Source organism: Temnothorax nylanderi, unplaced genomic scaffold, assembly GCF_030848795.1.
Source record: "Temnothorax nylanderi isolate EJ_2023f unplaced genomic scaffold, tnyl_v1.0 TNYL_tig1392_pilon, whole genome shotgun sequence".
Taxonomy (NCBI): domain Eukaryota; kingdom Metazoa; phylum Arthropoda; class Insecta; order Hymenoptera; family Formicidae; genus Temnothorax; species Temnothorax nylanderi.
The window spans coordinates 2,282-16,191 of NW_027250454.1; the positions used below are offsets into that span (position 1 = coordinate 2,282).

Sequence of the window (13,910 nt, forward strand, 5' to 3'; positions counted from 1 at the left end):
AGTTTCGATTACATAGGATGATGACGCATGTTGTTATCACATCATGTATTATTTAGTGCACAAAATTTTCCCGCAACCTTTGTAAACCGTATATACATTATCGACGAGAGAATGGCTGCGGATGAATTTTTTGTTTGCATTCTGAAGAGGTTTGCACGATAATAATTGGCTCTCACGACCACTTTAAATTTCAGGCTGCTTTGGCGTACTCAATTGTGTTCGGTTGATCGAATATTTTTAATTACCGCTGTATTTGTCCCGATCGCTCTGCGGATGCACGCTAAATAAATTAATGCGCGCATGTCAACTATCGCGGAGCCATTTCCCGCTGAGATTTCCATTTGCGCGGGTCGAAAATTTTCCACTAATAACTATATTTTCCGAGATCTTTCGGGAGTCGAGATTTCAACGTCGGATTAATTTTTTATAATTACCAGCCAATTAAATTATTCGAATTGTGTTCCATTGTATCATCGTACAGAGTAAGTGAATTAAATACTGGGATTTATTTCAGCGTAAGATAATACAAAGAAATAAATCAGGACAATTTCATTATCAGCAGTATTGCATTTCAATATTAATCTAGTTATTAAATCCTATTAGCAAAATTTACTTTTATTTAGATATAAATACATTTGTTTTTGAGGGAAGATTTGCAGCTTAAATTAATTCAATACTATTTAATATTATTTGTATCCTAACGACGCTTAATATTATTATAGCACTGTTTATGTCATTACGATAGTATATATTTAAACGTACAGAAATGTAAAAAAATTGTTCGTGCTTTTTGTCGCACAGGTGTTGCCGGATTGGAGATACGAAAACTAGAAGTGCCCAGTATCGCCGATCCAAGATGGGAGAGGGTGATACTCAAGTGCGAATACGATCTCGGCGGTAAGGATCTGTATTCGGTAACGTGGAACAAAGACGGCCAGGAGATCTTCAGATACATGCCGAGATCACCGACGCCCAAGCGACCTCAAAATATCAGCGGATTGTACATCGACCTCAGCCAGAGTGACCACAAGCAAGTGACACTTCTGGGCCCGACCACCCGCAAAGGTGCGCGACAAGCGAGAATTACAAGAGCACATCCACTGTTATATATCTCTCGTGTAAAAAATAAATCTCTCGTGTACAATTTCAATCATTTTTGTAGCAGAACGTAATTTCGAGATGTAGACTATTGGAGAATTAAAGTTAATGTCGAAAGTTCAATGATTTATCTCAGATTTAGCTCAGATATTAATGATATCTCAGTTTAGTGAAGTCGAAGTTAATAATCTAAAGTTGATAATCGGTTCTCTGATGGGTCTTCAAAAGAATCGCGTTTTAACATCGCTTATTCAGATATATTCATAAAATTGAAAAAAATGTTTTTTTTCCGCCTTTTTTAAGCTTATATCTGTTTTCTTTGTCTTGATATCACAGGTAAAGTCGAGTTGGCAGGGTCTTATGGCTGCGAGGTGTCATCCGAAGCGCCGAGTTTTGAGACAGATTACAGAGAGGCGAACATGAGCGTGGCTGTGCCGCCTAAAAGTGCTCCGGTACTCGAGGGGGTGCGACCTTCTTACGAAGTCGGCGAGATCCTCCAAGCGGAGTGCACGTCGGGCTTGAGTTACCCTCCGGCAGTTTTAACGTTCATTTTGAACGATAAAGAGGTGAGTCGATGATATTCGTCGAGCGAGGGTTTCAGTTAAATTTTCGTGGGGTCACATGAATTCAAAGAGACGATCGAAGACAATCTTCCGAGATTGCATGTCGTATATGTATATGAGGCACGTTTTTAAACTTCCGCTCGCGCATTGAAATCGATTGTGTTGGACAAGGAATAGCTGTTTTATTCTAAAACAATTGTTAATCAAATGCAGATTTTCATTTTTTTAAGCTTGAATTTGATTTTGATAACTTAAAAAACTTATTAATACACGGAGAGAAAAATCAAATTATTTTTGCGTGATAATTTTTTCACCTTAAATTTCTATCTATTTCTCATGTTATTATCCTGTGAATTGAAGTATTTTTAACGTGTTTGACAGCTATCTTATACTAAGTACGCTTGTCCTAGGATTATTACTCGAAATAAATCTTTATTTAATAACAACGCCACTATAAAAACAGCAGACGCTCTGCCTCTTTAAATTTACATGCGACCCACCGGATTTTACCGTGTCGCTCATGTAAAGTCTCAGCCGCCTAGCACCATGGATCCCTAGTATATACGTATTTTTACTAAACGCTCACCGAAAAATGTCGTGGGTCAATAGTAATTGTAAGACAGCTGAATGACACGCATTGGTGGCGACGCTAGTAACTAAAACTTGGTAATCGTATGATAATACATATATCAATAAAAACAGTATCCACCTTCTAAAAGCATGAATTTTGTAGGATAAGAAGTTGTATTTATTGTAAATATAACATGAGAAAAGTATAAGGTATTTATAATACAGGTTCACATAGTATTACGACTTGATTTTTCTCTCCGTGTACATTTTATTAAGATTGACCGGAATATTTATCCCTGAAATATTATTTAGCTACTTTTAGGCCATTTTAGGGCATCCTATATCGTCGGCAGAACACGAAACGAGCGAAAATTTCGTAATTAATCGCGCAACGTAATCCAAAGCTCGCTTCCGCGGGCTGTTAAGCGAGTATGGTGAACTAGGAACCACATAACTCCCATTATTCAATGCTACGCTGCGCACGTCATTCGCGAGAAGGTACTACTCGGTTTATTCAACGACAATTTGTCAAGCGAGGCCAGTTTCGCATGGGCATTTTTATTTCGGCCGCTAACCGGCCGCATATTCAAGTCTCAATAAATACAGAGAGCTACGAGCCACAAATTAATTCCTCGAGAATAAACTCGCGCAACGGGATTGCTACGCTGACAAAAATATGCTGTTTGTACAATAAAAATCAGACAAAATTGATATAACAAACAACGTTTTAGAGCTGTCACCATTTCTTTCAGGAGACTCGATTAAATTTACAATCGAAGACCGAAATTAGAATCTTCCTTTGCAATCTTTTTTAATTATTAGATATTTCGGAAACACGCGGCTACGGCATAAATCCTACCGCCATTAAAGTTAAAATATACGGTCTCCGTAAATTACAGTTTTAAACTCTGTGGCTGATTCTAGGTGAACAGAGCCTTAACCAAAGACTTGCGGGGAGGTGGCAACATAGACGGAAGGCTGGTCTCCACGACGCGGTTGGGCCTGACAATGCGCCTGGAACGGCATCACTTCTCCGGCGGCAGCCTGACTCTGATCTGTCAGTCGACACTACCGGGAATCGCTAATGACCAACCTCTCAAGACCATCGAGATTGCCACTCTCGCCGCCAGCAACCAGCGTCTCGCCCAAGAACCCCCTAGATCGGGCGCAAGGTCGAACGTCGAACTCTACCCCATTTTAACTTGCTGGACGATAACCGTGATTCACGTGATTCATTACAACAGTCTCAGACTTCTGCGTGTTTAATGTGTCGGCTGCCGGTTGCGCTAGTTCGCGATCGACAACGCTGGAGAATCCGCGGCGCCGACACCTTTAAAAGTACGTGCTAATTAGTGTATACGTCTCTACACGTTCTCGCGATCCAGGAAAACGTATCGCGTATCATCATCGGCTTATCTCTGTCAATCGAGTACGGCACACAACAGTGCGTCCCGAATTCTCGCGCAATCCACACACACGTTTCGCTCGCATGTGTGCACAGTGTTTAGAACAACCCGTATATCGTATATAAGTCGGAGATAGCAATACAACATTACCGTAAAGTAGGTCGGAACGGCGGCGGGCGCACGACGATTGTACATAGTGTATAATTGTGAATTAGCATTACAAATTGTCGTGTATAATTAAACGGACGGAAGGACCGCGGAGGATGACGGAGGGAACACGATGAAAGTAACGTGGAGATATATCGGGATTCGCGCGGGAGCGCGCGCACGCGCGCGCGAGAGGAGGCTAACGCGCGGCTGGAACGTCGCGTCCGAGAGAAATTATATATCTATCATTCGTCAGACCAGAAATATCGTTTAAGAAACATAAGTGTATACGGGTCGTAATCCTAAGTACGGCTCAACCTCGGCGTACGTAGCATAAGTATGTGGTTAATTCGACTATATTCTCCACATCCGATCTTCCTCAGCGAGACATGCGAGAGAGAGAGAGAGAGAGAGAGAGAGAGAGAGAGAGAGAGAGAGGAGAGAGAGAGAGAGAGAGAGAGAGAGAGAGAGAGAGAGAACTCTATGTGTAAAGTAAGGGATACGGCGCTTTTGTTCTGCGATTTTACACGATCCAGAGTATCGTCGAAGCGATTGCAGTAATAAAACGATTATTTAATCAACCTGGTTTGGTACATTTCTCGCGCACCAGACATCCTCTTTAGCGTAACAATTTTATCGAATGGTAATTATCACAAATATAAACGATCAATTGATCATTATCATACTAAAGAATAAATCGATACACGCAGCAGAAGCAATATTCGAGGCTGTTCGAGGCACTCGTGATTCGATGGCTCCCTTCGTTGGCGTTTGTGACGATGGAGAACGGTCGTCGTGACTCGATATATACATCATTTGCGTAAGTAACAAAGACCCGGCGAGATAAGAGCAGTTTAAGACGTCAAAGAGGAGCCGTGGGACGGGGTAAACAATAAATGGAGAAATTAGCGGGAGAGAACGATCTTCCCGTTGGAAACCGTCGAAAGAGTAGAGGGCGGTCACATAAACCGTCTCGGATTCACCAAACGGATCCTCCCTCACCCTTCGATCCGATCTATCGGCACGCCGACTCTGTGACTCTCCTTCCTCTCCTTGATTCGATTTCCAGATTAATTAAGGATCGCTGGTCTGAAAGGACGCCCTCGAGATCCTTTCAACGGGGTCGAGTATCCCGTCCGTTCGTCCCGGGGGCGGCGTAACGAGGCGCCGATTCGAATCGGTTTCACGAGACACCGAGCCTGATAATGACATTTTCCCGTCGGCTCAGGTAAGTCTATCTTACGACTCCATGCCTGCTTACTGATTATACGGGCGTCTTCAGTGAAATCCTCAATTTAGCCTCTCGCCACATGAGAAGGCTCTCTACGACTCGAATCTCCGCACCTCTTTTCTACTCTCATACTTGCGAGACTTGCGAGAGTTACTAGTTTATCTCGAAATTTTTGTGATAATAATTTGTAAGATAAATTTCTTTCATAGAAAAATTAAATGTGATTCTCATATTTCGTTTTTATTTATTTTTATTTCATTTTTATGCAATTATTTCAAATTAAATTCTTGTTAGGAAAAACATAATATGTTGGAATATTGTACAAGTTGATTTTAGCTAAAATGACTTTTATCTTATCGTTTTTATCTAATCATATACCATATCAAAATAACGTTTTTTTCATTATTTGTGTATTCTAAAAATCATTAACAGCCTAATGCGGATCTTTGACGTTTTCATTATTTGTGATATTCTTATAATGTACAATAGTTCGCGGGAAGAGATATATGATTGATCCTAGGCGACCTACATAAGACTACTGAGGACAATAGTCAAGCACCGAACTCACAACTGAATTGTAGACGACGAGGCTTTAGGGCGCTCGAAGTCGAAGGTAGAGACTCCCCATTACCCTCTTGCTATTACTCCCTCTCCACTTTGCTTTGTCACTTCTCCCCTAACAGAGAGAGAGAGAGAGAGAGAGAGAGAGAGAGAGAGAGAGGGAGAGAGAGCGAGTATGTGTTTGTTTGTTTGTATGTGTATATGTAAGTGCAGTTATCACATGTGCTACAAACACGTATGATAGCTGCACACTTCTGGCAATGCGTGCGTGCAACCGTGCGTGCGTGCAAACGCGCGCGCAGTTGTATATATCCCGAAAGAGATGCCAGGAACTGATACGAAATCGATAGAACCCAGTTTCCAGCGACGTGACGTGCCAGCGTTATATACCATTCGCCCAACAGCAACATCAACCGGCGACAGGAACAACACTATACCAACGATCTTCCAGGCGATTCGCGCGTCACTCGAGTACGCTCTGATTAGGGAGATAGATATGTTCCCTACATATCTCTCTCTCTCTCTCTCTCTCTTCCCCCCTTCCTCTCTCAAAAAGAGATTGACGATACTCCGGGCTAATATCATAAATTTTCAAAAAAGGTTACAGGGAAATCACAACAGTACATTTTTCTCATCTGTGCCGCACACAATTGCCATAAATAGAAGATTCAATATATGTATATATATTCGTAATATATGATAAAAGAAGCAAAAGAAAGACGTAAATTTAATCAATATTCTATAATTTTGACCAAAAAAAATCAATAAAGTAACGTTAATATTTTAAAGAATGATAAAGCACATACACAAATACACATTCATATAATCGTTTACAAGGTACATCATGTTATCGTCTAAAAAAGTATGTCAGCAAATGTAGCAAACGATAATTGAAAAAGATGAAGATTTTATGAACGATCAAATGAACAATTTGCTCGTGCGTAATGCGCGAGTAATGCGCATTTACATGGAAACCAGATTAAATCAGATTTTTATTGGTCACGAAAAGTGAGAGGTAATTGCTCAGAATTAATACCGAGTCTCATATTTTCGTTCAGCCGGTGTTCCGACGCTTTCGCGAATACAAATCACCAGTCACGAATAATAATCGAATGCTGTTTAATCGCGAGCGTTTCACATGAGGCATTATAATTGAATAATTATGCTTTTGTCCATAAATGTAAAATGAATACTTTATCAAACGTAGAAAATTTTAGTAGCATACATATATTTTGTAAAGCAATTTTCAATATCTTGCGAGAACAATTATTAACGCTTGTTCTCCGAGAATTAATAACTCAGTTAAATTAATTACTGTCCCATTGACGTCAGAGACGCGCCATGACAAGTCACGATCACTATAATACCCGCGTTCTCTCTCGGTGACAAACTTGGGGAACGTGGTGCGATTGGCAAACAGAAAGCCCGCATACCGATAAGGAATTATGATGTTGACGGTTACATCGCGACTGCTCGTAAGTGATTTCCGAACGGAAAATTCGCTGCCGAATGCATCATCACTCGCGGCAGCCTTCCTTTTCAGAGATTTCGACATATGCGGGTAGAAATTTTTGATTGCAATAAAATTTTCAAATACAGATAATTTCTAATTTGTATGTTTCTTTAATATAGGAAATTTCTTAGCGATTGTATATTTTAAATTAAATATTCGTCAAGGCTTAAATTTGTATTGTTTGAAAATATTAAAAATTAGCGATAAATATTATTTATAGCTAATTTTAATTTAAATATTAAAATAAATTAATATCTTATTAACAACATGTGTCTCGAAATCATAATTTGCATAACTTGAATTTTTAGCATTATACAGCTCGCGGGTAAATCTAAAAATTTTATCTTTGTTGCACGCGAAACTTTTGAAAAGTCGCGAACCACTTAGATAGAAAGATTCTTGTTAGAAGATTCAGTATACAGTTCAATCTCTCTTAAGGTAGTAGTTTGTCCCTGATGGGAAACTACGTGAAAGCAATTCTCGAAAAATTGTCAACACGGAGAAATTCCAAGTTTTTGATCCGTAGCGAAGCAACGCCGCACAAATCCATAAAAGATTTTATTAAATAGTCGAAACCACTCGCCTCGTCCCCGCGTTGAAAGGGAGCATGAAGTTTTAAGGGAACGAGAGGCAAAAGAGGGCGCATTGGCTAGATTAAAGGAAAAACTTTGCGATTATTCAACTTTACCATTCCGCCTTTTCGGGACACTTCATTCTTTTCGCAAATGCGATTGACGAATTTGGAACATTGTACATTCATCCATTTGCGAGCACTCGCTTTATCTGCTAACTGGGCCTCGAACTGGGCTATAGGCAAAAAAAAAACCCTAACAAATTATAATAAAACGCAACTATCTACCTACATACTTTATCAGAATTTTACTTTGATATTCGATTACTATACTTATAACATTTGGAATTGAAAAGTTGACAATTTTACGACTTCTCTTAGAATATAATGTAAAAAATTCTTTTTATATGTTAATTAAATGTATGACAAGTATCATAAGTGCGCATCGGATAAAATTGTACTATAAACAAAAATCAAATTCACAAATTATCCTAGCAGCAGAATCGATTCGTTATGCACGATTGAAAAGTCGCTTTGTGTATTTCTCGTAGGAAGAACGGCTTTTCGAGTTCTGACTTCTGACAGGCATTAGAAAACAAATCCGCGGAATCTGAATAGGCAACAGGATTCCTGTCGGTAGTTTAAATCAACCTTCCACGACCTTCGCCTCCCTGTTTCCTTTCCAGCGAAATATCTTCAGGTGGTTCGCTGTTATGCCAGAGGAGCAATATAAACGCAGTCGTCCCGTAGGAATATAGCAGGGAGAGAACCGTCAGTTTAGTTATTTTGATATCAAATTATTAAACCTCGCGCAGCTATTTAAATCAGCTTTCCTCGCTATTTCCCTCCGCCGTTTTTATCTCCTTACCTATACTTTTATCCAAAACCTGCGAGATTCTTCGCCGCGTTCACGCTCAAAGAATCACTCGGTATTTCTCAATATTAATTTGAATTTTGCGAAGAAAAAAGAGCGAAAACAAAAAAAAATACGTACATAAAAGAACTCTCTACGGTACTCACGCAGATTGGCGCTTGACGAAAGTCACATTGCGCTCGAGTAGTCCCGGAGAATGTTTTTTAGGAAGAATCTCCTTAAGAAGGATTCTGAGCGAGACCAGAAAGCACCGAAGTTTTCGAGTAATCGCGGTTATTACTGGAAGTGCAGTTGCTAAAGTTTCACGGTAAATAACGAGCGAATTAGAATTATTGTCGGAAGAAAGTAGAGGATACTTGGTGCGAAATTTTACAAAGTCCCGGCTAGCCCGTCTTTCAATAATGTACTCTGTTTTCATCCTACGTGTCGTGGCGGTTTTCACGATTGTCCCCGAGAAAATTAAGAAGAAGCTTCCTTTCTTCGTAATGAAGAAATATCAACCACGAAAAATTTCTAGTCGTCATATTTTTATAAATATATTATAGCGATTTATATATACGCTGTGACGTTATCATTTGGAATATCAGCTCGAATAATAATGTAAAATTATTATCAATTACGAATGTGACTACAATTCTCACTCTTATATTATTTTTGTACCGCAATATCACAGTGAGCCATATTATTATATTATTATATATTAATTAGCGCAATTAGTGTATCAATATCACGATATTGTTACGTCACCGGTGAAATGATTATGGCATTAAACTACACGGCGTGAAGTCGCGTGACGCGATGCACTATCTCTTCTTTTAGGTCCATGTCGAAGGATCGTTTCACCCTTATGATAAAGAATGACCCCTCGTTCTTTGGTACCCCCCGCCAACAGGGGAGTTGCCTCGGCGGTAAGAACTTATCGTATCCGCAAATCTCTCCCGCCACCGTCCAAAGAGTAAGAAAACTTATCAGATCGCTCGTAAAAAGTTATTTTCCGAAAATGAACTCGCCGACATTGTCTGCCGGCGTGAACAATACCCCATAGGGTTCCGGCGGTGGAAGATACGCCGCAAGATGATTCTGTCAACCGGCGCGTTGATCGAGTCGATAACTCTTATAGAGTTGACTAACTCGGATATACTTTATCCATCCCCCTTTCGTATTATACTTATTTTCGTCCATGAAAAGAACTGGGACATCTGGAAAAAAATTTCCAGGTTTATAAGATACCTTCTAGAAAAATATACATGTAACTCTTTCGATGGTATTGAATTTTTAATTGAAATAATTTTAACTACGACATATATCGCTAAATATTCCCTAAGATTCTCTCTTATCAAAACTTATCAAGATGCGTGAGGTATATATATATCGTCATAAATTCAGAGGAATATTTTCTCTTCGCTCGCTTATATAATCTCATCGTTTTGATGTTTATTCGCACCCCAAGGATTTCAGCTGGAGTCTCAAGGATCCAGGATCGCTAGCTTGGATCTTTTCAAATCTCACGTGATTCCACGTGAAACAAAAAGATTACAGAGGGATTCCGCGTATAAAGACGAGCTCGTGAAATCTCACGAGGGGGCGAAAGAGAGATAGAGAGGTGAAGGCGTAGAAAATGATGAAATAACTATAAAGTTTCGCTTTACGAGGAAGAGTAGACTCGAGCTTATTGGACTCGACGCGTTTTCGCGAGGCGACCTTCGAATCCGCAATCCCTTCCGGATGTCCACGGTGATTTTCCTTACTTCCTCTTTCTCGCAGCACGCGCACACACATACATACATCTGTGGAAGATTGCACAGGACAGGTCGAGAGAGAGGGCTCTCCGCGGAAAGTGTCTCGTCCCGTATGGCCGTAAGGGCCACGATTTTTCTGTCCACGAGGCCAAGGCTATGCTTTTCTCTTAAAGCGCGCGTCGAAAGCAATGGGAAGCGCGGCTTTATTTGCCGAGAAAACACTTTGCGAAACGAAATAAAGTATCACGCGGCAAGGAAGATAATGGCTTTTCTTTCCGCGCTCGCTTTTCCATCAACGAAAATGGGCGCGCTGAAATATTTCTCGCGAGGAGAAAATTGGAACTTGCTTCGTTACGCAACGACTAAATGCCAAATAATGCACCTTATCGCGAATAACAATAAAGAGACAGTATACGCTCCGCTGGGAAAAAAAGAAAAGAAACGTCCAATCTCCGGCGAGAGCAATTCCTGAAAATCGCTCTCTCTCTCGCGCGCGTGTGCGCGCGCGCGCGCGCGATTCCGCGTAATCATCCGGAATCGCCGCCGCGGGAAATTGCGGTGGATTAGACGCCTTATTCCGCCCCGGGGGGCGGCAAGCTCGCGCCCGACTTTATTCTAATTAGTCACCGGAAAGCTCGGAAAGCGCGATACTTTCCTGAAGTGCCGGCGGGCGCGCTTCCGGTGAAACGAAAAGGACCTCGTAAGAGCTAGGAGAGAGAGAGAGCGAGAGACAGGAAGGGAGGCGAAAAGGAGCGCGAAGGAGCCGGAAGTGACCGTGCTCGTTCCACCGCGTATTCGTCGTGTCTCAAGAATAATTCTCGGCGCGAATAATGGAGTGGGCCCGTTCAAAAGTCCATAAATTCCACGAAACGTGCTACCTGCTGTGGTGGCTTCGTAGAGACGCCGGGCGTCCCGCGCGTTCCGCGCAGCTTGATGGCGCTCCTGAATATATCGGTGTGGCGTTATGTTAACAGAATAGAGAGAAAGCGAGAGAGAGAGAGACAGAGCAAACACGGTGGTGGCCGTGCTGGATACGATATTCTATAGCGAGAACGAACAGGCGAGTTAAATAGCCGGAGGCTACCAATTCCCCGGCCGCTATAACTGCCTTCGCGCAGAGCAACTCGCCGCGTCCGCGTCGCGTCGTACAGGGCCAGCTGAGCACCGGAGCTCTTCCCGGTTCCCGGTGACATTTAAGGGCTGGCGCAGCGATAATTTCGCGTATGTGCGCTCCGCTAATTAGCGACGCGACGTCGACGCCTGGAATCAATCGATAATGCCTCGCGAGGCAAGTCGACGGCGCGCCGCACACTGCACACGTGCAGCGATCGTTACATTTTGATCGCACGAGATTGTTCGCGTTTAGCGACCGCGGGCTCCATTCCATGCGACCGTTCCGGCATTTCCGGTGTGCGCACCCTCTGATTTACTGCAACTTGGTGTGTACACGCGTCCCCTAACCGGCAGACCAATAGACTTCTCGACTTGGCTTTAAGACAATCGGCCCTATTTGGAGATTGTTGACCACAGCGGATTATACGCAATCAAAACGACAATTATAGCGTCGCCTAATGCTTGTGTCAACGGGAAACTTAACACGAGAAAGATCAGTGCCGAAATATCAGTTTTAGAAGAAAAGTACAGTAAATTCTTGTAACGTGGTACTCGTATAACGTGGATTTATATAACGCGACGAAAAAATTGCGGCATTGCTCGTATAACGCGGTAAATCAGCCCCAATAAAATTCAAGTAACAAAAAGCAATTAATCCTTATGGTACTAAAATAAGAAATTTGCATAAACCTGTTTTAATGAGGCAAATTGAATTCTTGTTTGACTTTTCAAATTTGTTTTAATTTTTGTTTTATTTTAAGACAAAATAAAAATTCTGTTTTTAACCCTTTCGTTCCCATTCTAGTCACGTGGCTACGTACGAATTATGAAATAAAATATTACTGCCTGCGAATGTATATATATATAATATTAATATCTATGAAATATATTGTAGCTAATTATAGTTTTACCTTACAGTTTTGTATAGTTATAAAAACTTTACATTTGTAGATAGCATGTATTAATATTATTAAAAAATTTCTCGATAACATAGAGTATCGTCATCTTTCGTTCGTTGCCGTTACAGTTCGGTGTGTGAAAAATTATCATAAATACAATAAAAGCTTGCAAAATTATAACTTGAAATATTTTAGTAAAAAAATTTTTGTAAAAGTAAATAAAATTTTCATTGTACATATAACTTTGCAATGCAAATTACTATTAACAGTGTTGCAAAATATATAGATAGTTACAAAATAATATACAAAAAACATATCTCTTTAAAATTTCCAAAATATCAATATGTTTTTTATTAAACGCTTATTCGCCATATACTATGCACAGAAATTTGGGAACGAAAAGGTTAAAGCCTTTATGTAGAAATTAAAATTTATAAACATTTCTACATACATACATAATCCGTATATATAATGCGGCTCGTATTATACGCGAATTCATGTAATGTGGAACTCTCGTATTATACTGTATTTTTCTAAATAATGAAATTCGAAATCGTCATTACGGTAATTAGCGGAAATCATATGCACATTTCTAAAAAAAAATTTCATTTAATCTTAAAATTATAAGTCACAATTCCTAATTCGTTATATGATAAACTAAATCTTTTAATCAATCGCTAATCAATATATTTGTTCGATTAATAGAAGTTTCGACGTATTTTGAATAATCTCGTCTCATGGATAACGTAATGTTACATTTTTCTTGTCAGCGAAAACTATTCTATTAATCATCAGTCATCAAGATAATCCGGGCTGCGTGTAGCAAGTGCCCTTTGTTTCGCACACCGTGTGTATAGTATAGGGCACGTGTAAACTTGAAGCGCACGGCGGAGCTTTCCCCGAGTGTTGATCGAGCCTAGGAATCCGTCGAGATTGCGCGGGCGGTAAGAGTGCTTTACCGACAATCCCCGAGCAGAATGTCGGAAGGAATCGTGAACCGGATGATTCAATCAACTTGGTAGAATACCTCCGATGCCCGCGAGTCGGACGGGAATTGGATCGCAGCGCAACGAACTTGCGCACTTTCGGCTGCCGCTCGCGATTTTCCTTTTAATCCCTTGATACCCTTCTCCGAGCCCCGATCCGATGTATTTGTCGCATCGTATTACACACTCCCCCGACATTTTCTACAGTTTTTCTACATCCGAGCAAAGTGTGAATGACCCCGTCGTCGACGAATTGATGATATATTTCTCACGCGCGTTTTTGTGAGTTAATAAATTATATAAAAATCGTTATAATACAAAATTACAAAATATATCAAGTAAATTTAAATTTGTCTTGTTTATCCTTTCTCTTTTTTTCTTTATAGCAATTACGTAGTAAATATAATCAACGTGAATTTTTCTTGCGTTTATGTAACCATGTCTTCGGTATTAATTAATGTCAAGATAATAATCTCAGTCGAGTATGTCTTATTTCACTCTGTTTGTGAATATATATTTGATACAGACTAAAAAGTACAGACAAATCGCGAAGCGCGTCAGCAACAACACGTGAACGTAACAAACGGTAACGGTAAAAAGCCCAAGCTGTAACATCGCCTGACGAACAATCGCAGCGTT

The 13,910-nt window shown here is 40.5% G+C and overlaps 1 protein-coding gene across 1 annotated transcript; it reads left to right on the plus strand.

The window, feature by feature from the left end:
• Positions 1–801: 801 nt before the first annotated feature.
• On the plus strand, positions 802–4,365 carry LOC139787291 (uncharacterized; the record flags this gene model as incomplete). The annotated part of the gene is made up of 3 exons (XM_071726360.1): positions 802–1,065; positions 1,435–1,664; positions 3,156–4,365. Coding segments are annotated over 3 exons (836 nt in total), but the record flags the coding sequence as incomplete, so codon positions are not given.
• Positions 4,366–13,910: the final 9,545 nt, after the last annotated feature.